A 22,290-nucleotide genomic window follows, 5' to 3' on the forward strand; every position below is an offset into this window, starting at 1 on the left:
ATGCTAAGACTGATAGCTCCGATTTCCAGACCCTGAATTTCTGACCATTTATACCTTCTCACTGAGGCCGTACCTGCTAACGGGGCTCAGGTGATGGTGACGGATTTCGACAGCTTCTCGCACTCAGCCGGCTGATATAGATAGTTAAAGAGAAAGAAGGAAATCCTGTCCCACCCCAAGTCCAACCACTTTTCCCCACAAATCTTCCCCGTCCTAAACTAAGGAGAGTCACTCCATTGTAGTAATGCACCAACCGCTGTTCACAAATGGGGCACGGGCTGTATTTATGAAAAAGGTTGTTTCTATAAAGCAGTGCATTGTCCTGAGAAAAGTTTTCATCACTGGAGGAAAATGGCTCGTAGCAAGATCTTTCCAAAGACAGCTGGTGTCCTGCCGGGCAGTGGCTTCACAAACTGGTCAGCTGGGGCCCAGCAGGTGAGGGGGTGAAGGAGAGTAGCCCCAAGCCCAGGAGGTCCCCTGCAGGCTTTCCTCCCCGGAAGGTCCCAGCTATCTTCAGGGTGCTCATCCAGCTCCATCAGCTGTCATAGTTACCATGTCAGCTTGAGCCAAGAGCTGGTCCAGGCAGAGACTGCTATCCTCCTGAAGTGTCTCTTCCTCAAAAGGAGAAGTCCTGTCATCAATCTGTTCTGCTCTCACAGCCCCCATTGTCGCCGAGTCCAAGATACGGAGAGACGAGCTGCTGAGGCAAGAAAGAGAGACTTCCTCTGGAAAGCCAGCAGACTGAGAAGGTGGTGGCCGTGTGCCCCAAAGACCCATCTTGCCTGAGTTAGAACGCAGGCTTCTTTTATACTAAAAGGGGACGGAGCAAAGCCAAGCATTTCCTGGCTCCCATCAGCCTCCAGAGGGGGGGTGTTCATTTCTTCCTCCCTGCAGTCCTTCACAGGTGGGCCTGGTCAGGATGTTTCCTGTGAGCTAAACAAAGGTATGTTAGCTTAATGCTCATGACCTGAGAGGCAGGGGTCCCAGAGATGGGCCATGACGCATAATCTAAGCTTATAGGCAGCAACCCCTTTGGTGATTAACTTGTAGCAAAAGCAACAGAATACAAAGGTTAAAGAAACAGACCCAACATGGAGTCAGATTTGTTCTTCCCTGTTCAGCACCAGTAACCACTGAGTGGAAACCAGGGGCTCCACAAACATGACAACAGACCAAAGTCACTCACGATGGAGTGTGACGTGCCAACTTGACTGCATCATGGAGTATCCAGATATTATGGCTAAACGTTATTTCTGGGGGTGTCTGGGAAGGGGTTTCTGGATGAGATGAGCATTTGAATCAGCAGACTCAGTAAAGCGGATTAACCTCCTCAGTGTGGGTGGGCCTCACCCGCTCCTTGCGGGCCTGAACAGAAAAGGCCGAGAAAGGAACAATTCTACTCTCTCTGCCTGACTGCTGACCTAGGGCATGTGTCTTCTGCCCTTCAATGGGACTCACACCATTGGCTCTCCCGGTCCCCAGGGCTTCGGACTTGGACGGAACGAACGACACCAGCGGTTCTCCTGGGTCTACGGCTCACAGACGGCAGCTGTAGCAGGACTTCTTCTCCTCCACCATTGCATGAGCCAATTCATCATGATAAATGCAGATGGTCCCCCCGGGGTTCCACTTAGGATTTTTCAACTTTATGATGGTGTGAAAGTGATACACATTCAGTAGAAACCTTGATCTTTTCCAGGGCTAGCACACAGTAAGATATTCTCTTGTGATGCTGGGCTGCTCCCAGGCAGCCACGCCACCACCAGGACGAACAACTGATACACTGACAACCATTCTCTACCCACTCTGTTTCACTTTCAGTACAGAATTTAATAAATTACATGAGATATTCAACACTGTATTATACAGTAGGCCTTGTGTTAGATAATTTTGCCTGACTGTAGGCTAATGTCAGTGTCCTGAGCATGTGTAAGGTAGGCTAGGCTAAGCTATGATGCTTGGCAGGTTAGGTGTATGAAATGCATCTTCGACTTAAAATAATTTCAAATTGTAATGGGCTTATCAGGATGTAACACTACCGTAAGTCAAGGAAGAGCTGTATTTACAATATATATTAACATATATATACACAATATATTATATATAATATACAACATAATTATCTTCATTATATATAATATGCAAATATTTATATTATATAATAAATACTATATATGATTATGTATTCATATATTTCATATTGATATACTGTGTGTGTGTATATGTGTATATATATATATATATATATATCTCCTATTAGTTCTGTCTCTGGAGAATCCAGGGAGCTTTGTGGTGAAAATGGCACATGGGTTTCGAGGCAACATACCAGAAGGAGGAAAAGAACTCCAACCTTGGGCAACAGGAAAACAAGACAAATATTTCTTCAATTATAAGAGATGAAAATAATCATCTTTGATCTCTGGCCATTTCTTTAGAAATGTGTGGGTCACGCTTGGCTTCCTGCCAAGTCATTTAGTTTGTTTATTAAGATGAATATAGCAGTAACTTTGCACCCAAGGAATAAAACTTTTCCCCTAATCTGGATTCTGAAGAATATGCTTGCAGTGGTCTTTCTGGTCCCCAAGTTCCAGTAAATTACACAAAGAATTTGAGCACAATCTTAGCTCCTTAAAAGGGAGGGTTCTGGCATAGCTTTTTCGGTCGGTTGCTGTGTTACCGTTTCCCCTGCTTCAAACTTAAGAAAACTGCCTTGGTAATTTGTAGGTCTTTCTTTTTTTCCAGAAACCTCTTGACACTTGTTCCCTAAAGATCTACAAGTCTGTTTTCCTATTCACATAAATTCCTCAACTCAGTCTTCTACAACCCCTCTTGTATACCAGATTTTTATTTTTTAATTTTATATGGAAAATAGTTGAACATGGTATTAACCGGAATATATAGTTTGAAAAAAAACTAGTCAACCCCGGATTACTCCAAAGGATTAACAGCAATAAATCTTATTTCCAACGTCAATTGGCACCTCCTCAATTAAGTCCCTTATTATGAAACTTCTTCGCAGTTGGCAGGCACCCTTACAGATCACAAGGGGGACACACTGAAAAACACCTCCTGACTTCCTACTTGGGCTGGGTTTACATCATGCTGAGGGACAAAGAATGGGGGCGGCTGGAGGCTCTTGGTGCTGTGTTGTCAAGTTCCAAGACAGCCCTGGAGGCTACTCTAGGTCCTTTGCAGTTCTACAAAAATTTTAGAATCAGCTTGTCAACTTATGTACACACACAGAAAGTAGCCTGCTGGGGTTATATTGAATCTACATTGAATCTGTATTTTGGAATGACATCTTTTTTTATAAATTTATTTATTTTACTTTTATTTTTGGCTGTGTTGGGTCTTTGTTGCTGCACGCAGGCTTTCTCTAGTTGTGGCGAGCGAGGGCTACTCTTCTTTGTGGTGTGCGGGCTTTTCATCGCGATGGCTTCTCTTGCTGCAGAGCATGGGCTCTAGGTGCGTGGGCTTCGGTAGTTGTGGCACAGGGCTCATTAGCTGTGGCTCGTGAGCTCTAGAGCACAGGCTCAGTAGTTGTGCTGCATGGGCTTAGTTGCTCTGCGGCATGTGGGATCTTCCTGGACCAGGGCTCGAACCCGTGTCCCCTGCATTGGCAGGCAGATTCTTAACCCCTGCACCACCAGGGAAGTCCTGAAATGACGTCTTAACAATACTGAGTCTTCTGACCCATGAACAAAGTATATACCCCAAGTTATTTAGGTCTTCTTTAATTGATCATAGCAATATTTAACAGTTTTCAGTGTATGTCTTTCACATTTTTTGTCATTTATTCCTAACTACCTAGTATTTTTATGCTATTGTAAATGATTTTTAATTTCACTTTCTAATTGTTCATATAGAAATATAATTGATTTTTGTACACTGCTTTGTATCCTGCAACCTTGATAAACTCACTTATTAGTTCTAGTATCTTGTTTATAGATTCCGCTGAATTTTCTACATAGATGATCATGTCATCTGTGAAAAAAGGACAATTTTTTTTCTTTCCAATCTGGATGTTCTGTTTCTTGCCTGACTGCGGTCTAGAATCTCCAGTACAATGATGAACAGAGATATCCCTGATTTCTTCCTGATGTTAGGGGAAAAGTATTCAGCCCTTCACAATTAAGTCTGATGTTAGCTGTAGGGCTTCTGCAGATGCCTTTTAATCAGATTGGGGAAGTCCCCTTTATTCCCAGTTTGCCAGAGTTTTTAACAGGACTAGATGGTGGATTTTGTTAAATACGTTTCTAGTATTGATTGAAATGATTATGTGAATGTTAAATCAACCCTGCATTCCCAGGATAAACCCCATGGCCATATTACATTTTTATTATATCGTAGGTTTCAATTTACTAAAACTTTTGCACCTATGTTCATGAGGAATGTTTGTTTTGTAGTGTTTTCTTTCCTTGCAATGTGTTTGCCCAGCCAGGATGCCTCGGTAATTTTGCTACCAGGGTAATGCTGACCCCATAGAATGAGTGGCAGTGTTTGTGTAGAATTGGTATTATTTCTTCAAATGTTTGGTAAAGCTCAAGACTGAAGCCATCCCATTGGGGTTATAGGAAGGTTTTACCTGTTTCTTCTTGAGTGAGCTCTGGTAATTCGTGTCTTTCAAGGAATTTGTCAATTTCACCTACGTTCTTGAATTTATTGGTATAAAGGTGTTCCTATTATTTTAACATCTGTGGGATCTTCAGTCACGTTACCTCTCCCATTCCTTATATTGGTAATTGGTCTCTTTTTTTTCCCCTCACCAATCTGGCTGGAGATTTATCAATTTTATTGATTCTCCCAAAGAACAAGCTTTTGGATTAATTTTTCTCTATTTTATTTCATTGGTTACCATTTTGATCTTTATTATTCCTTTTCTTCTGCTGACTTTCGATTTAATTTGCTCTTCTTTTACTGTTTCTTAAAGTGGAAACTGAGGTCACTGATTTGAGACCTGTTTTCCTTTCTAATACAGGCATTTAAAGCTGCAAGTTTCCCTCTAAGTACTGCTTTAGCAAGAATCCACAAATTCTAGTTTTTTTTTTTTTAAAGTCATTTCAGGGCTTCCCTGGTGGCGCAGTGCTTGAGAGTCTGCCTGCCAATGTAGGGGACGTGGGTTCGTGCCCCAGTCCGGGAAGATCCCACATGCCGCGGAGCGGCTGGGCCCGTGAGCCATGGCCGCTGAGCCTGTGCGTCCGGAGCCTGTGCTCCACAACGGGAGAGGCCACGGCAGTGAGAGGCCCGCGTACCACAAAAAAAAAAAAAAAAAGTCATTTCAAATTACTTTCTAATTTCTCTTTAGATTTGTTCTTTGACTTGTGAGTTATTTTGTTTCCAAATACTTGGGGATTTTCAAGGATCTTTCTGTTACTGATTTCTAATTTAATTCCATGTGGCCAAATAAATTATTTAGCTTTTCAGAATTCTTATTCTGCAGCTCATTGAAACATTTTAAAAAATGGTTCTTGATAGGTATCCCAGAAATTTAAGTAGTTTTCAGTTGGACCTTATCAGCCATATTGCTGGGAGAAAAAAAATTCTTTCAACTTTGTTTTTTACTTTTATTTTTTGGCGACGCTGTGTGGCATGTGGGATCTTAGTTCCCCAACCAGGGATCGAACCCACGCCCCCCTGCGGTGGAAGCACGAGTTCTAACCACTATACCGCCAGGCAAGTCACTTTTTTTTTTAATTGAAGTATAGTTGATTTATGATGTCATGTCAGTTTCAGGTGTACAGCACAGTGATTCGGTTTTGTTTTTTTTAAATTTATTTTATTTATTTAGTTATTTTTGGCTGTGTTGGGTCTTCGTTGCTGTGTGCGGGCTTTCTCAAGTTGCGGTGAGCGGGGGCTACTCTTTGTTGCAGTGCGCTGGCCTCTCATTGCAGTGGCTTCTCTCATTGTGGAGCACGGGCTCTAGGCGCGTGGGCTTCAGTAGTTGCGGCACACGAGCTCAGTAGCTGTGGCTCACGGGCTCTAGAGCACAGGCTCAGTAGTTGTGGCGCACGGGCTTAGTTGCTCCGTGGCATGTGGGATCTTCCCAGACCAGGGATCGAACCCGTGTCCTCTGCATTGGCAGGCGGATTCTCAACCACTTGTGCCACCGGGGAAGCCCCAGTGATTCGGTTTTACATACACACACACACACACACACACACACACACACACACATATATGTTTTTCAGATTCTTTTCCCTTATAGGTTACTGCAAAATTCAACTTGTTCTTTATGAATATACAGTATCCAAATATCCCTCCTGACCCAGAAGCAGGACAGTGAGCACACACTCAGCACACACTCAGGAACCAGCTGATCTGAGATCAAGTCTTGAATCCACAAGCAGGTGACTTCAGTAGCTTATGTACACTCTGTTCCCTCACAGGACTGATGTGAGAATTAAATGAGGTAATTGATGAACAGCACTAATGCAGGAACTGGCTCTGCTAAGTATGATGTTAGGGATTTCTTGTTATTATGATGTGAGAAACTCACAATCACAGCACACATCTTACCCAGTGGTCCCATAACCCCCGGTCCCTGGCCATCGTGGCCCAAGTTACGACGCAGTAGCCCACACCCTGGGCTCATAGTGACAGGGAGAAATCAACTATGAGCTTCCACCTGACGGCAAGCCTGTCACAGGATGGGCCCGAGTCCAGGGCAGATGTTAACAGACGCTGATCTGAGAAATGTCCTCATCACCCAAGTCTGAGTGAACACACGGTCCTTATACCGCCGAGAAATACGGAAAACGAGCATAAACATAAACAAACACGACTTTAAACTCTGTGCTTGTCATGGTGGACAGTCATCATTTGCCCCAACGGCCAACTGAAGCCAGTAGTCCCGATTACTAAAAACCACAAAGTTGTATAAATGCTCTCCTCCTTTTCGAAAACCGTGTTCGTTTTCTCTCCAGGAAACAGGGCTGTCTGCAAAGCCTTGAACCGACAACGTCACCCACGGGGCCAACTTTGGTTCATCAAAGTAGCGACTGAAAAAGACAGACACTTCTTAACAAACAGGAAGAGTTAGGAACGGTCCCATTTATTTCTTTTTACTTATTCAGGATAAGCGGTATTTCTGATGCTCCCATGAAGCTTTGACCTTAGCTTTCATTTATAAAAATTAGGAGACAGAAATTAAATTCCTGGTGCTATACTGTGAATTCAGTAAAGATTCACCAACATGCAGCGCACACAACAAACTTCAGCGGTTCCTACCCTTATCGAGGAAGAGCGTATAAGATTTAAAGAACAAAAAATTCCCCACCAAGTGTGTAAGAATCCTTTCCCTCCCTTGAACAGTGCTGCTTTCGGAGACTCTGTAAACTGAAACACTGCAGAGTAATTTATCGAATTTCTTTTTTAAAATCCATCAAATTTTTAAAACTTCAATCTTCTTACTGAGGAAAATAAAAGTACAAAGCTAATAAATGTGAAAGAGGATGTTGGATTTAAAAAGGAAAACCCTCAACACTTAAATCTTAGACATTTTTTCAAGTGAAGACTCAGAAGGCGTGATGCTCACTTTATATTCTTTTCAATACGGGATTTGAGCCTCCTCACATTTCATTTACAGAACACCTCCCAGAATGAAAATCCAGTACTACTTTATACAACCCGTGGCATGTTACCGGTGCCCAGTGATTCACGGATGTTAGAGCCAGGGCAGATTTTGGATATGATTTGGATTCAGAGGTGGTCAGCTCCTTTTCCCACCCATTTCAAAGTGAAGCATTTTGCAGAAATCCAGTATTTAAGACAGATCATAATGTGTTCCATAGAGTACTGCCGTTTTCTTAAGTGATACTGTAACTTCAACTGCACCGAAATGGTCTGGGGGAGCGGAACAAGAAAAACGAGCAGTTTGTTCTCAAGAAGCATAGTAAAGCTCCGCTCTCCTCTCTTCAAAGGACAAGGACCTGGCAATATCACCAGGGATAATTACATCATGTGAGATGATAACGTTACTGCACGTGAGCCCAAGCAAGGGAAAAGGGGGACACGCTGTGAGAGGACCCTGGAATCTGGATCATTACTGCTGCCCCTAAAACGCTACAGAGGCGGAGACAAGCAAGGCATAAATGGCAAAAAAGGCTGTTCGTTTTTCTCACCACAGCTGTTCCAACAGAAGACGTATCTTCTCTGGAAGGATGAAACCAGTGATTGTACACAAGCAAGCTTTCGCCACCACTGTGCTTGGTTGAGGACAGCAGTAGGTTGATATGAAATTATCAGGCTCATTATTTCTGTAACCAAAAAAGAGAAAGAAAACGCATTTATATCCACTACATGATCACTTTCAAAGTACTAAACCCCTGCTGAAAATGAGAAGCCAGCCCAAGCCCTCCGGGACCCGGGAGCCCTCATACGCACAGCTCGGCGTTACTGAAGACGGCGCCCAGCCACTCGAAGAGCTCCTGGGCGCTGCAGGCCGCCTCCGGCTCGCCCCTGAGCTCGCCGCTCCGCAGCACAGGGCACGGCAGGTCTGTCACCGTGCTCAGCGCTATTTTTGGCTGACGCTCCTGAATCCGGTAATTGGAAAAGTATGACATCATCGTTGATCCTTCCGCACCTTCAAACACACCAAATAAGGCCACTTGAATAGTGTACACAAGTTCAGTGAATCTCTGAATCCACCCCATTCCCACTTGAGGGTTTCAGGAAGCAGGCAGGATGAAGTAAGGCCAGAGGAGGTTGTACAAAGCTTTACTCAAATTAAAATCATTTAAGTTGCCTTCGCCTCCTTGTGCCAAAGTTCTGTCAGCATTCCTCTTCTGTCACACTTTTTCTGGAAAGTCATAAGGCTTTCAGTCAAGCCATGCTGGTCTCAACAGCTGCCCTACTAAGAAACTTTTGACTTAATCAAAGCATTCCTTATGTTTCGATCAATCAGTGAATCTACAGAGAAAGCAGCACATTGGCACACTCCCGAAGAAGGAAGCAGAAGAGGAGCTGAAGACAGAATCTCAGTCCAGCTTGTCTTTAAACCCCAGTAAGATCCAGTGTATCCTGAAGGATTTTCCCTGGAAGACGGAAACAGTGGCCCTCTTGGTGCAGAGGGCAGGACTGCTTACTGCCCAGTGTATTAGAAATAATGTCTCCCTCCACCTCCTCCCTCCCTCCAGGGCAAAGGTCAGCAGGCTCACCGCCCAATATAAAAGATCTGAATTCCTTAGGCTCCAGGCTCCCCTCCTGTAATGCAACCCCCTGCTTGCACCAGCATCACCTGCCCACCATGCATCACCCTGCAGGAACCAGGACTTGGTGAACTGGAGCAAACGCTGGTGCTCTGCCCACTGCTACTGCTGGGAATCATTAGGTTTTCTGTCTCTGACCCAGGGGTCTCGTGTCTCCTGCCAGAGCGCACGAGAATGTGCTGGCTAACTTCTTAGCTTGCTAAGCGGGTAAAATCTCAGGTGCTTCACAGGTCCTGACAAGCCCTTAAAATACTTCGGAGTCTTAGGAACACACTGGTCTCCAGAACCCACTGCATAGGAGGCCCCCAGTAAAGACTTCCTACAACTGAGATGCCAGCCTCTCTGCCCTCTGTGTCTGCACCACACACAGAAGCAGCACCCAAGTATTACAGACCTAGGCCTCACCCAGGCAACCCTGTGGCACCCAGTGACCACGAACTTTCCAGGAGGAGCAGACAGATGGACCTATTTCCAAAACGGACCTAGGGGCTTCCCTCTTCTCCAAGAGAGAACTACACCATTGTAATTGTGAAGATTTGATTCATTTAATCTTGTTTTGGGCCAAAGATACACTTCTAAAAGGAGCGAGGTACATGGTAGTTGTAAGCCGATTAAAATGTTTGGTGAACATCAAACTCTGAACTAAATGTATTATTCTAATCAATTAAAAGGTACAACAAATTTAATCTGACATTTAATGATATGCCTGATTACTACCCTGCAATAACGAGTAAGCAGTTTGTGTCTAGCAGTATAACTGGTGTTATTTTAAAACACTCCAGCCAAGGCTGCTGGAGGGAAGCTGGAGGAGGGAAAGGGAGAAATGGACAAAGGTTAGTTGCCCGAGACCCCACCCTCAGGAGCTCCTGATCGACACACAACCCAAGGAGGTGGAGACAGACGGCTGCATGCCGAGATGATCCCGGACTATGGCTCTCAGGGATGCCAGAGGGGTCAAAGCAGTTTCCTTAACAACGTTTACAGGTTTCCCCCCAACCCAAAGTAGTGTTCCTACAAAACCTTTCATTAAGTCGAAATGGCATAAAGCGAAGAAGCAATTACCTTAAGACACATCTTGCTAACAGATGCATGAAATAAACGCTCAAAGACACAGTTCAAACCTCTGCCGGCTAGAGGCTAAGACGCTGAGTGCAGTTCTGGGGGAGGGAGCTGGGGATGTCGCTCTCGCTGCTGGGGTGCACACTGCCTCTATAGCAGCTCACTGCAAAACACACGCTGAACACTATTTTCACTTTTTGCTTTTGTAAAAAGTAAAGGAGCATAAAGTGAACTTTCGAAAAGTGGGGGACACCTGTATCCATCTACGTGCACAACATCCCTGACCACTGGGGTGAATCACCATTCTCTCCTCACTACTCCCCTTTAATTAACCATTAGATTTCAAAACCACTCCATCGCTACACATTTTATTTTTCATACCTGTTTGATGCCACGCCAAAAGAAAATCAAATTTCAATGGTTTCTTTTCTTTGAAAGCCCAAGATATTCTTTTATACTTCTTAGAGTCCAGTTTAGAGGATAAATCCATCAAATCAATGGAAACAACTTCAAAAAATGGAGAGGAATAAACAGTTCATTCATATACACACAGCGTGCACTGTGCAAAACATGCTAGATTAAAACATCAGGAGTTTTAGAAGTTTTATGGATAAAAAAAGTTATTTTGTATTTCTTGCCCTCCCTTTGGGTTCCCAAACCAAAACTCTGCCTCTGATGGACATTTCTGGCATTGAGAGATAATTACAACAGGTGTTTTATCTATTTTTAAAATTTATTTATTTTTATTTTTATTTATTTTTGGCTGCGTTGGGTCTTTGTTGCTGCACGTGGGCTTTCTCTAGTTGCAGTGAGCGGGGGCTACTCTTCGTTGTGGTGCACGGGCTTCTCATTGCGGTGGCTTCTCTTGTTGCAGAGCATGGGCTCTAGGCACGTGGGCTCAGTAGTTGTGGCTCACGGGCTCCAGAGTGCAGGCTCAGTAGTCGTGGCACACGGGCTTAGTTGCTCTGCGGCATGTGGGATCTTCCCGGACCAGGGCTCAAGCCTGTGTCCCCTGCACTGGTAGGCAGATTCTTAACCACTGGGCCACCAGGGAAGTCCCACAACAGGTGTTTTAAATTCACATTTTTTGTAGTCAAAGACCAAGGGCAGAGATCAACTCTAACCTAGCTGTGGAGGTGGCAGCCGTAACTACTGATGTTCAAGCCAGACCATCAACAGAACTACATCTCTTCACTCATGGGTGAATTTCTACTAGTCAACATAAAACTTGGGAAAATTAAAGGAAATTCTTTACTAAGAACAAGTTGGAACAGATGCAAACTGGTATATATAGGCTGGTTAAACAACAAGGTCCTACTGTATAGCACAAAGAACTATATTCAATACCCTGTGATAAACCATAATGGAAAGAATATGGAAAAGAATGTACATATATGTATAACTGAATCATTTTGCTGTACAGCAGTAATTAACACACTGTAGATCAACTATACTTCAATTTAAAAAAAAAAGAACAAGTGGGTTCATCACTTTGAATTTGTGACCCAAAACATATGTATCTAATGGAACATGTCCAAGTCTGTGATCTTTTCAAGATGCAGCCGACAGCTGAAGACAAACAGATGCACAGCAGTATCTATCTCATCCTATCTGATGCCCACCCGAGAGTCCCCGGAGTAAGGAGTCTTAAAGACAAGAAAAAGCCACACTTCTTCTGAACAAAGAGAACAGAGGCAATTCAAACATTTAAGTTCAAATTGTTACAGGAAGACTACTACCTTGTTAGAAACTGATGGAGTGAGCGTAATACTTACTAAACTTCATGGTCTTCCTGCCAGAATACTGAGATGGACGACCTTGAAGTCCAGTTTCTTCATAAGTGTCTTTATCCAGTGATAAAATTAATTTCCCTATAAATCAAATAATAATTCCCATAAGAGATGTTAAAAATATAATGTGTTCTCTGGCTAAGAGAAAGCAAGACAAATTGGGCAGTTAAATACCAGTGCACACAAGGGCCTTATGTATAATACAAGGGTCTTATTTATAATTATATGTACAAAGACATCATTTATTAGAGTGAAACGAGAAACTATCGAAGTTTTTATTAAAGAAAGAGTAAACAAATTATGGTATACTTCTTCTTTGGAATATTTTCAAGACATTAAAAAGAGTAAATTAAAACTGTATGTACTAGGCTTCCCTGGTGGTGCAGTGGTTAAGAATCCGCCTGCCAAAGCAGGGGACACAGGTTTGAGCCCTGATTCAAGAAGATCCCACATGCTGCAGAGCAACTGGGCCTGCATGCACCACAACTACTGAGCCTGCACTCTAGAGCCCGTGAGCCACAACTACTGAAGCCCGCGCGCCTAGAGTCCATGCTCTGCAACAAGAGAAGCCACTGCAGTGAGAAGCCTGCGCACCACAACAAAGAGTGGCCCCCGGCTCGCCGCAACTAGAGAAAGCCTGCGTGCAGCAACCAGGACCCAACACAGCCAAAAATAAATAAAATAAAAAAACAACACAAACCCCCAAAAAACTGTATGTACTAATAGGGAAAGATGTCTAGGATATACAGCCTGGGAAAAAAGCAAACTGAGAAACAATGGACTATGACATAATATATATATATTTTTAAAAAAGAACCTGTATGTGTTTATAAATTCATAGAAAATGTCTAGAAGAATGAACACCTACCTGCTAAGAAAAGTGCCTGCTGAGGGGCTTCCCCGGTGGCGCAGGGGTTAAGAATCCGCCTGCCAATGCAGGGGACACGGGTTCGAGCCCTGGTCCAGGAAGATCCCACGTGCTGCAGAGCAACAAAGCCCATGCGCCACACCTACTGAGCCTGTGCTCTAGAGCCCGTTCACCACAACTACTGAGCCCATAAGCCACAACTACTGAAGCCCGCATGCCTAGAGCCTGTGCTCCACAACAAGAGAAGCCACAGCAATGAGAAGCCCGCGCACCGCAATGAAGAGTAGCCCCCGCTCGCCGCAACTAGAGAAAACCGGCGCGCAGCAACGAAGACCCAATGCAGCCAAAAATAAATAAATAAATAAAATTGATTCTTTAAAAAAAAAAAAAAATGCCTGCTGAGAATGGCAGTGAGTTTGGAGGGACGGGGATGAAAGGGGGGACTTTCACTTTACACACATCCGAATGACTTGACTCTTTCTTTTTTACTGTTTGTGTTTCCTCCATAATTAAGAAAGAAGAAAAAATGAGTGTGGTTACCGTTTGGTAGCAGGGCCACAGTATTATCCTCGTCAATATTTGTGTTGTACGTTAGTGCATAGCACGCACCTGTAAGAGAAAACCCAGAGGAGAAATTAAGAAAAAAAATCACACCTGCAAGAAGTTAGTGAATTATTTTCACAGGATAACAAATCTTCCGGGTCACTGCTCCAGCTCACTCAGCCAAGCTGGAGGACACGCAAGGCCAAGCACAGCTAGTTCACGCCCCTGCCTAGGGCCTATCTGTGCAACCTGGCTACCAACGAGCAGAAAATGGACTCAGGATGGAGCACATACCTCCGGGGATGCTGGTAGAGGGGCACAAAGTGGAAAAGCGGGTGAGCGTACACACCTGAAAGGCAGAGTTCCAGATGAAGACTCAACATGTGCCACAAACTTGTGTGAAGTCAAGAAAGCTACTCAATCTCTCTGAGCCTCATTTTTCTCACCTGTACAATGGGCGTTGCAGGCTTATTTCATAGTATTGTTGCCAGGGTTAAGTTGGGTCAGCTATGTAAAAGTCCCTGCCATGGCCAGTGTCCACACTGTTACCAAAAGAGCCTCAGACTTCTTTTTTTTTTTTTTTTTTTTACCACACCACACAGCTTGTGGGATCCTAGCTGCCCGAGCAGGGATCGAACCCGGGTCCTCAGCAGTGAAAGCGAGGAATCCTAACCACTGGACCGCCAGGGAATCCCCCAGCATCAAGCTTCAGAACTGAAGAAAGGAATCATGTCCGTGTGACCAAAGACAAGATGTCAGTGGCCCTTGTGCAGTGATGTATATAGTGAGGGTGGATCCCTAAAGACACGCTGAAATAGTTTCAAACAAGTGGCTCCTAGGATATAACTGGAACAAGCCAATCCACCCAGCTGACACAGATGGGAATGAGGTGCACAGGCGAGGCTGAGAGCCACAACGTCTAAGCGGAAGATGCTGAGCCCCAATCAGCACCTGACTCTGGGGCCAGCAGCTGTGGCTGCATCAGGAGACCACCCTCTCCAGACAGCTGTCATGGGGACTGCGGGGAGAACAGCGGTCTGTCTCTGCAGCCACACACCCAATGGCAGCGCATCTGAACACAGCGGTCGAAGATTTTCCTTTCCATTAACCCTCATACGACACACTCCCACACAACACCTGTGGACCAGCGCAATCAGAAACCACCACCTAATGAGGGCACACAGAGTCGGCTGAGCTACTGCGGGACGGAGGGAGGGATGCACACACCTGACCACACAGGCGATCTCCAGCAGTCCTATTCAGAACAAGAGAAGGACCCTGGTATTGCTATGCGATCTCCCTGGACTTCCTCACCTCACCGCGTTCATAGACACTACACGGCTTTCCTTACCTTTCTTGACAAAAGTATTGATGAATTCGTGTGCGATTAACTCATGAAGAGGTAAATCCTTCACAAAGTAATAGGGTCCAGAGTCCATGACCAGGTCCTTCAGTTCTTTTGACAGTATCCCACATTCAGGAATCAGAAATGAAACCTATTGGAATGTGCAATATAAACAAGTCTTATTAACTGAAGCATTGCTGACTTATAATATTACATTAGTTTCATGTGTACAGCATAGTGATTCAGTATTTTTGCAAATTATACTCCATTATAAGTTTAAACAAGTCTTATTTTCATGTAGATCAACACCCAGGTTTTTAGGGATGATACATCATGAAGGCTGCTAACCATTCCTCCACAGCTTTCAAAAAACATCTGAAATTAATTTACCAATCTCAGAGTGGGAGATGGGGATCGACATATATACACTATTGATACTATGTATAAAATAGATGACTAATGAGAACCTACTGCATAGCACAGGGAACTCTGCTCTGCTCTGTGGTGACCTAAATGGGAAGGAAATCCAAAAAAGAGGGGCTATATGTATACGTATAGCTGACTCACTTTGCTGTACAGTAGAAACTAACACGATATTGTAAAGCAACTATGCTCCAATAAAAATTTTAAAAATAAAAATAGAAAAAACAAAACAAAAAAAACTTACTAATCTCAGGAAAAGAGACATTTGACAACTCAAGTTTTCCATTTCTGTATTCAAGCTTACAGTACAGGAAAGGTGAAAGGGCAAAACAATTTTTTTTTTCCCCCGGTACGCGGGCCTCTCACTGCTGTGGCCTCTCCCGTTGCGGAGCACAGGCTCCGGACACGCAGGCTCAGCGGCCATGGCTCACGGGCCCAGCCGCTCCGCGGCATGTAGGATCCTCCCGGACTGGGGCACGAACCCGTGTCCCCTGCATCGGCAGGCGGACTCAACCACTGCGCCACCAGGGAAGCCCGAGCAAAACAATTTTAATGGGAAGCTCTTGCTTGTGGTTTTTTTAAAATAATTTTTTAAAATTAATTTTATTTATTTTTGGCTGTGTTGGGTCTTCCTTGCTGCACGCGTGCTTTCCCTAGTTGCGGTGAGTGGGGGCTACTCTTTGTTGCCGTGTGTGGCTTCTCATGTGGTGACTTCTCTTGTTGCAAAGCACGGGCTCTAGGCGTGCAGGCTTCAGTAGTTGTAGCACATGGGCTCAGTAGTTGTGGCTTGCGGGCTCTAGAGCGCAGGCTCAGTAGCTGTGGCGCACAGGCTTAGCTGCTCCACGGTACGTGGGATCTTCCCGGACCAGAGCTTGAACCTGTGTCCCCTGCACTGGCAGGTGGATTCTTAACCACTGTGCCACCACGGAAGCCCTTGCTTGTGTTTCATCTTTAACAAATGAGCAATATATTTTATGTCCCGTTCCTATCACTACATTAGTTAATTTTTAGGGAAATATAGTACAATTGAATATCCCTAGATCTATGTATCCTAGTACCAGGCTGGAATCAAAGGAACTGTTCCTTAGGGCATAAGGAATTTAGGGACACCAATTATTAAAAGGTTACGTGGAAGCAGAAGTCTGCTGGATGTTTACACTTTACAGAAAGAAAAACTCTACAGATGGGACGGGAGAGATAAGGTACACATCCCCGACTGCTGTCTGTGATGAGCTTTCCATCCAAAGCAGAGATAATCAACCTGACAGGTTTCAAACGTCGCCCAGGTGCTCCACACCTTGAAAAACCACTCTCCCAAAGCTGGGACACCAGTTTGTCCCTGAAGGACCAGGGTCACCAGTTGTGTCTGAGAAACCAGCCAGTCAGGCCTGAGTTGAGATTAGGCTGGTCTATTTAAAGTGGAAAAGGCTTAAAGCATTTTCATTGTAAGGTTTATTCTGAAGCCCTCTCCACTTAACTGGGTTGGTGAAGCCCGCCCAGCATACACTACCTGGGAATTAGGAATGTTCTCTTCTACTCTCAGCAGATCCTGGATAAACTGATAATTAACCTCACCGATGCTTCAACCATCACATTCGCGAAAAAGGCGCCCGAGAGGGTGACATTTTCACGGAGCAACAGCGAAAATCGCTCTGAAGTTGCGCATGCGAGCAGGGAAGCCTCGGCGAATTTCTGCAAGAGCTGCCGAAATGGTGCACTCTGGCTGGACAACGCAGAAGGCAGCAGGCGAAGGGGGAGATTTCTCAGGTATCAAACTAGCGCCCATAAGCGGTTCAGAAGGGCAAGCAGCTTCCCGGACTCCGCACGAGGCTCTGCAAAGACCCTCCGCCGCGCGGCGGGGGAAGGAAGCCGGGATGGGGAAAGGGCGGGTCCGTCCCGGGCTGCGGGGCACACCCGCCAGTGCCTGGTCCCCGCCTCGCCCCTCCCCGGGACGCACCCCACCCGCAGCGGGACGAGGCAGGAGTAAGTGGCCAGAGGCGCGGCGAACTCTGTCAGGCGCACGCCAACCTGCTTCTCCCTCCGAAGGCGGAACAGCGCCCCGCGCCGGTGCATCTTCGGACTTGCGATCCTGAGGAGGGGCAAACCACAGGCCTGGAGCGGCTAGAGACTACAGTTCCCAGCATGCCTGGCGAGGGCCCCCACCCCCTCCGCGCGCCGAGGGCGGGGGAGCAGAGCGCGGCTTTCGCCAAGCCTCCACCGCCGGCGGGATGGTGTGCGGTCCGCGGGCCCGGGATGTGGACTCACCCTGTAGTTGTGATAATGCGTCTCCACGAGGTGCCGGTGGCGCGACTTCTCGTGGCCGAAGTTGGACTTTTCGCAGACCAGCAAGTGCCGGGGCACCTCTCGCAGCCGACACAGCATGGCCATGGTCTTCCGCACGCAGGTCCTGCCAGCGTTCGGCTCGCCCCGCCCCTTCCCCGCGGGCATGCGCAGTGCAGGCACGCCGCACGTGTTGAGGCGGTCCCGGGTAGGGGCGGGGCTAGTGCTGGGAGCGGGCCTAGGCTTCTGGGGGGCCTACGCAGAAGCTCGCTGATGGTTACCTGCAAGGTACCCTACCTGAAATTAGTTCTCTTGCCAGAATCCTTCCTCTAGGCCCCAGGTTGCTCCTTCCCAAATTGTTAAGGAAGTTTGTGTCTAAAGGTAATACATAATACCTTTAATAGGGCTCCTTAAGACTCCTTCAGAACCACTTTCAAGATGCTTTTAAAAATATCCTTTTGGAACCGATTTTAAGAATTTCTTGCTATTGGAGGTTATAGTGATAATGCGTTTTTCCATCTAAGTTTTCTGATCAACTCCAAGTGCCGTACTACTACGTGCTTCTCAAACTGGTGTTTGCACAGCCCCAATTCTATGCAGAGAGGACACAAAACAGCAGAATATTTGTAGTACAACCTTATGGAGCATCAGTTTTACTATAAGATTTGGAAGAATAGAACTTAAGTAGTTTGGAAGGTATTTACAAATCTAAAACTAAGACTGGAAAGTCCTCTGCCATTAATGTCAGTATCCTGTACCTTAGATGTCAGATTATCTCTGTGAACACTCTAAGGAAAACCTGTTTCCATTATTTTAAAGAAAAATGATAAGGACTAGCAAGTGAATCGAAAAACTACCGATTTCCTAAATCACAATATGGCACCTAGATATACCTTATAAATATTGTATCAGAATGTAGAATGCTTAAAGCATTGCTTCTTTTTTTTTTTTTTTTGCGGTACGCGGGCCTCTCACTGCTGTGGCCTCTCCCGTTGCGGAGCACAGGCTCCGGACGCGCAGGCCCATTGGCCATGGCTCACGGGCCCAGCCGCTCCGCAGCATGTGGGATCTTCCCGGACCAGGGCACGAACCCATGTCCCCTGCATCGGCAGGCGGACTCTCAACCACTGCGCCACCAGGGAAGCCCAAAATATTGTATTAAGTTTTGAAGGCTTGGTGTAAATTCTATACGTATGAACTTCAGCTGGAAAATGTATGGCGAGATAAGTAGCTGCTGTGCATTTTGAGTGTTGAGAACTCAGAGGTGTTCTTACAGGGAAGCGAGACGAGGATATGATCTGCGGGGTGTCCTGTGTTATGAAATAGAAGGCCAAAATCCTATTTATTTCAAAGATGAAAGCTGCAACTTCAAGTCAGTTTGGGGCTGAGGAGTCCTTTCTGCCTCCCTCCCCAGAGTTCTGCGTGTGTAATGTCCCTTGCCAATCACATTCCTCCCTCCCTCCCTCCCCACTGGGTGGTTTCTGTCAGCGGACAAACATGCCTTCGTGTTGTGCATTAAACAAGCAGACCTCCTTTGACCACAGGTCGCTCTGCGTTGCCGCTGTTTCTCTGCTCCATTAGAGCTGCTTCTCCTCACATTCTCTACTGAACCCGTTTCATTCCAGCTTTTCTCCACGATGCTTCACTGAAATGGCTCTGCAGCCCCTCCCCACTGTCTCCACCCTACAACCACTGCCAGTAACCTTCCTCTCTTTCTAGTCCACTGCCAGTCACAGCCTCCCAGCTGTCTCGTCCTCCTACAGTCCATCCTCCACTCAGCGTCCAGACTGATCTCTGGAAAATGTCAACAACATGATATATGCAAACCCCGCCCCCACTTAAACCCTGTCACTGGCTTCTCCTTGCAGTTGAATAAAAGTTTAGTTAACCTGGCCCCTGCCAACCTCTGCGGCCTCATCTGCCCTTGCTTGTTCATACCATTGTGTCAGCTTTTCTGGTTTCTAGAGCTGAAAGCACTACCAACATCTCTCCTCAGACCCAGGGTGGGGAGAGACGGTGTCAAGTCCAGGGAGGGAGCAGAGGGGTGCAAGCAGAAAGCTTCCGAAGCTCAACCACTGCGTCCCAGCTGCTTCTTGGTGTGGGCCCATTCCCCCTTTCCAGAGATCAGACAGCAAAGGAAGGAAGATGGGGCCCCCAGAGGGTGGAGCCCAATGTCTTCAAATCTGTCCACAACCTTGACCTCCAGAGTTTAGATTTGGAGGGAACAGATTAAAGACAAACTTCTTATTTTGCAATCTGGCCTTGGGCCCTAGTGGTCAGACTCTGGTTGCCTCTTTCCTCCTGTCAGGTGGGGCACTGAGTGCATTTAAGAACCAATCACAAGCATACATGATGACAAGAATTTCTGTATAACTCAAGAGATCCAACTTTAAACAAGGGGAAAGGGAAACCAGCCCCTATTGGGTGCCTACTGTTTGCCAAGTCACTTGTGATGAACATATCATTGAACCCTGGCATCCTGTCTGCAGTGGGCGTATGTATTAGTTAGCTACTGCTGCATAACAAGCCACCCCAATACTCACCTAGCTCAGGCTGGGCTCAGCTAGACAATTCTTCTGGTCTCAGCTGGGCTCCTTCATGCACGTGTGGTCAGCTGCAGGTTGATTAGGGGGCTCTGCTGCTGGTGAGGAGCTGGCTGTTGACTGGGCACCTTGGTTCTACTCCCTGAAGTATCTCATCATCCAGCAGGCTAACATGGGCTTGTTGTCATGGAGACGGCAGGGTTCTGAAAGAAAAAGCAGAAGCATCTAAGACCTTTTAAGCCGAGGTCCCAAGCTGGCCCACTGGCATGCCCACTGCATTCTACTGGCCAGCCCTGATGCAAAGTTTGGAGGAACAGATTCTACCTCTCAGTGGGAGCAGCTGTAAAATCACATTTCAAAGGGCTTGGATACAGGGAGGGATGAAGAATCACTGCCATTTGTGCACTCAGTATAAGGATGCCTCTTCTCGAAAATGAGGTTTATATAGCTGTTCCAAGCCCAGTAACTTGTCCAAAGCCTCACAGCTACTGAGTGTCTGGGCTGAGACTGGGAATCAAGTCCACCTGTCTTCAGAGCCCACCCACTGCCACTGGACCCACTACTGATGCAGCCTCCCTAGTCATTCGAGGTTCTGTAGGTGGACACTTCTGCAGTAGGAACAGACTGTGCAGAGATTTCAGTGTCTAGTACTCTTCACCTTTGGGAATAATCCCCTTGAGAGAGTGGTGAAGTGTCTTGGAAAGACTTGGAATAACTTGGGGAAATGGCCAAGGGCTGAGTTGAGGAAATCAGGCCCCAGCAATATCGTTTTCATTACTAATCACAGGAGAAATTTGACAAATACATAATGCATTCCACATGTTGGCAAATTCTTCTCATCTTTTTTTGGTACTTGTAGGCTATTTATTATTTTCAACACAGACTAAATCAAACTACCGTGTCTAAAACCACCTCTGACTCTGAAAGCAAGTGACACAGAAACAGATCTGCTAAGAAGACATTTCCTCCTGCTGCTGAGTAAGAAGTAACCCTTTGCTTTTAACAGCGCAAAGCTGTTTTCGGAGACCCCGAAGCACACGCGGAAATCACTTGCAGCTAATGCATCGACAGCCCTGAGTCAGTGGTTCTCACCCCTGGCTGCACAGGACCATCACCTGGGGGGCTTTTAAAATTCCTTAAACCCGAGTGCAACAGACCAATTAAATCAGAATCCCTAGAGTGAGTCCCGGGCATTGGTATTTTTTATGGCTCTCCAGGTGATTACGGGGTCTGGTCAAGGCTGAAGACCATCGCTTTAAACCCACATCTTTGGGTGAACTTGTTCCAAATGGTTCATCAAGTAAAAGCATTCACTGCTGGGTCGTGGTCTTTCAGCCTCACCTGCACAGCCTACTTACCACCCTCGGCATCCCTTCCACTAGTTTTATTCCTGATTCAACCCAGTTCTGCAGGTTCTGAGTGCCCACTGTGCACGGGGTGCTGTGCTAAGAGTCGCGGTCCTGGTGAGCTGCTCTGGAAAAAGTATCGCATCATAAAAAATAAAAATCACGCCACCTACCAAATGGAGGCAAAACCTGGAAGACTCTAAGGGGTCATCTGAGGGTTAGGACATGAATACTTTGGAATATTAAAATCCATCTGATGGGACCATCAGTGAACGTGTCCCGCTTCAAAACAAGACAAAACCCTGCTGTTATTCTGAGATACTGAGTTAGGATTTTTGTGTAAATATGCAGCATTTAAATTTTATTGGCATGTAACATGCATACAGAGATGTATGCAGGAAGCATCCACGGGCACCTCAATGGATCATTACAGAGTGGACACGCTTGTGTGGCCAAAAGCAACATTAGCTTTGCTCCGGCCTCCCCGACACACCCCGCCATCACTTCTCCCTCCCTCCTCCACGAAGAAACCAACACCTCACCGGCTAACACCGTAGACCAATTTCCGTTTTTGATAAAAGCAGTTACAGAAAATTTTAAGCATTTACAGAATAGCAAGATGCTATAAGAGACCTGTCACCCAGCTTCAGTGACTCCTAATTATCTGCCATTTCTCTTTCATCAATACCTCAAGCTACTACCCACCCTTCACTTTTTTTTCAATTGTTTTTCTTTTTCATGAGGTAAGAGGTACATACATTGAAAGGCACAGACTTTAACTGTGAGAAATAAATGCACCCATGTATACGTCACCCCTTTCAAGAACAGAATATTTTCATCACCTCCAGAAAATTCCCTCAAGTTCCTTCCCAGGCAATTTTTTTCTC

At 45.8% G+C, this 22,290-nt stretch overlaps 1 protein-coding gene across 9 annotated transcripts in view; it reads right to left on the bottom strand.

Moving 5' to 3' along the window:
* Positions 1–6,087: 6,087 nt before the first annotated feature.
* The window catches only part of RPP40 (ribonuclease P/MRP subunit p40), a 61,298-nt gene continuing 45,095 nt past the window's right edge, over positions 6,088–22,290 (bottom strand). For 6 of the 9 annotated variants that reach the window (XM_029243600.1, XM_029243601.1, XM_029243599.1 and 3 more), the window contains 9 exons: positions 17,500–20,260; positions 17,192–17,323; positions 14,818–14,962; positions 13,464–13,532; positions 12,041–12,136; positions 10,647–10,772; positions 8,383–8,581; positions 8,121–8,255; positions 6,088–6,998 (listed from right to left, as the gene is read on the bottom strand). In XM_029243600.1, coding sequence (XP_029099433.1) covers positions 6,800–6,998; positions 8,121–8,255; positions 8,383–8,581; positions 10,647–10,772; positions 12,041–12,136; positions 13,464–13,532; positions 14,818–14,962; positions 17,192–17,323; positions 17,500–17,682 — 1,284 coding nt within the window. In that variant the 5' untranslated portion in view covers positions 17,683–20,260 and the 3' untranslated portion in view covers positions 6,088–6,799. The remainder of the gene's footprint in view (positions 6,999–8,120; positions 8,256–8,382; positions 8,582–10,646; positions 10,773–12,040; positions 12,137–13,463; positions 13,533–14,817; positions 14,963–17,191; positions 17,324–17,499; positions 20,261–22,290) is intronic. The other 3 variants (XM_029243598.1, XM_029243606.1, XM_029243605.1) reach the window with 3 other exon arrangements.

This window comes from Monodon monoceros, unplaced genomic scaffold (genome assembly GCF_005190385.1).
Source record: "Monodon monoceros isolate NGI ecotype Baffin Bay Population unplaced genomic scaffold, NGI_Narwhal_1 Super_Scaffold_3, whole genome shotgun sequence".
Classification (NCBI taxonomy): domain Eukaryota; kingdom Metazoa; phylum Chordata; class Mammalia; order Artiodactyla; family Monodontidae; genus Monodon; species Monodon monoceros.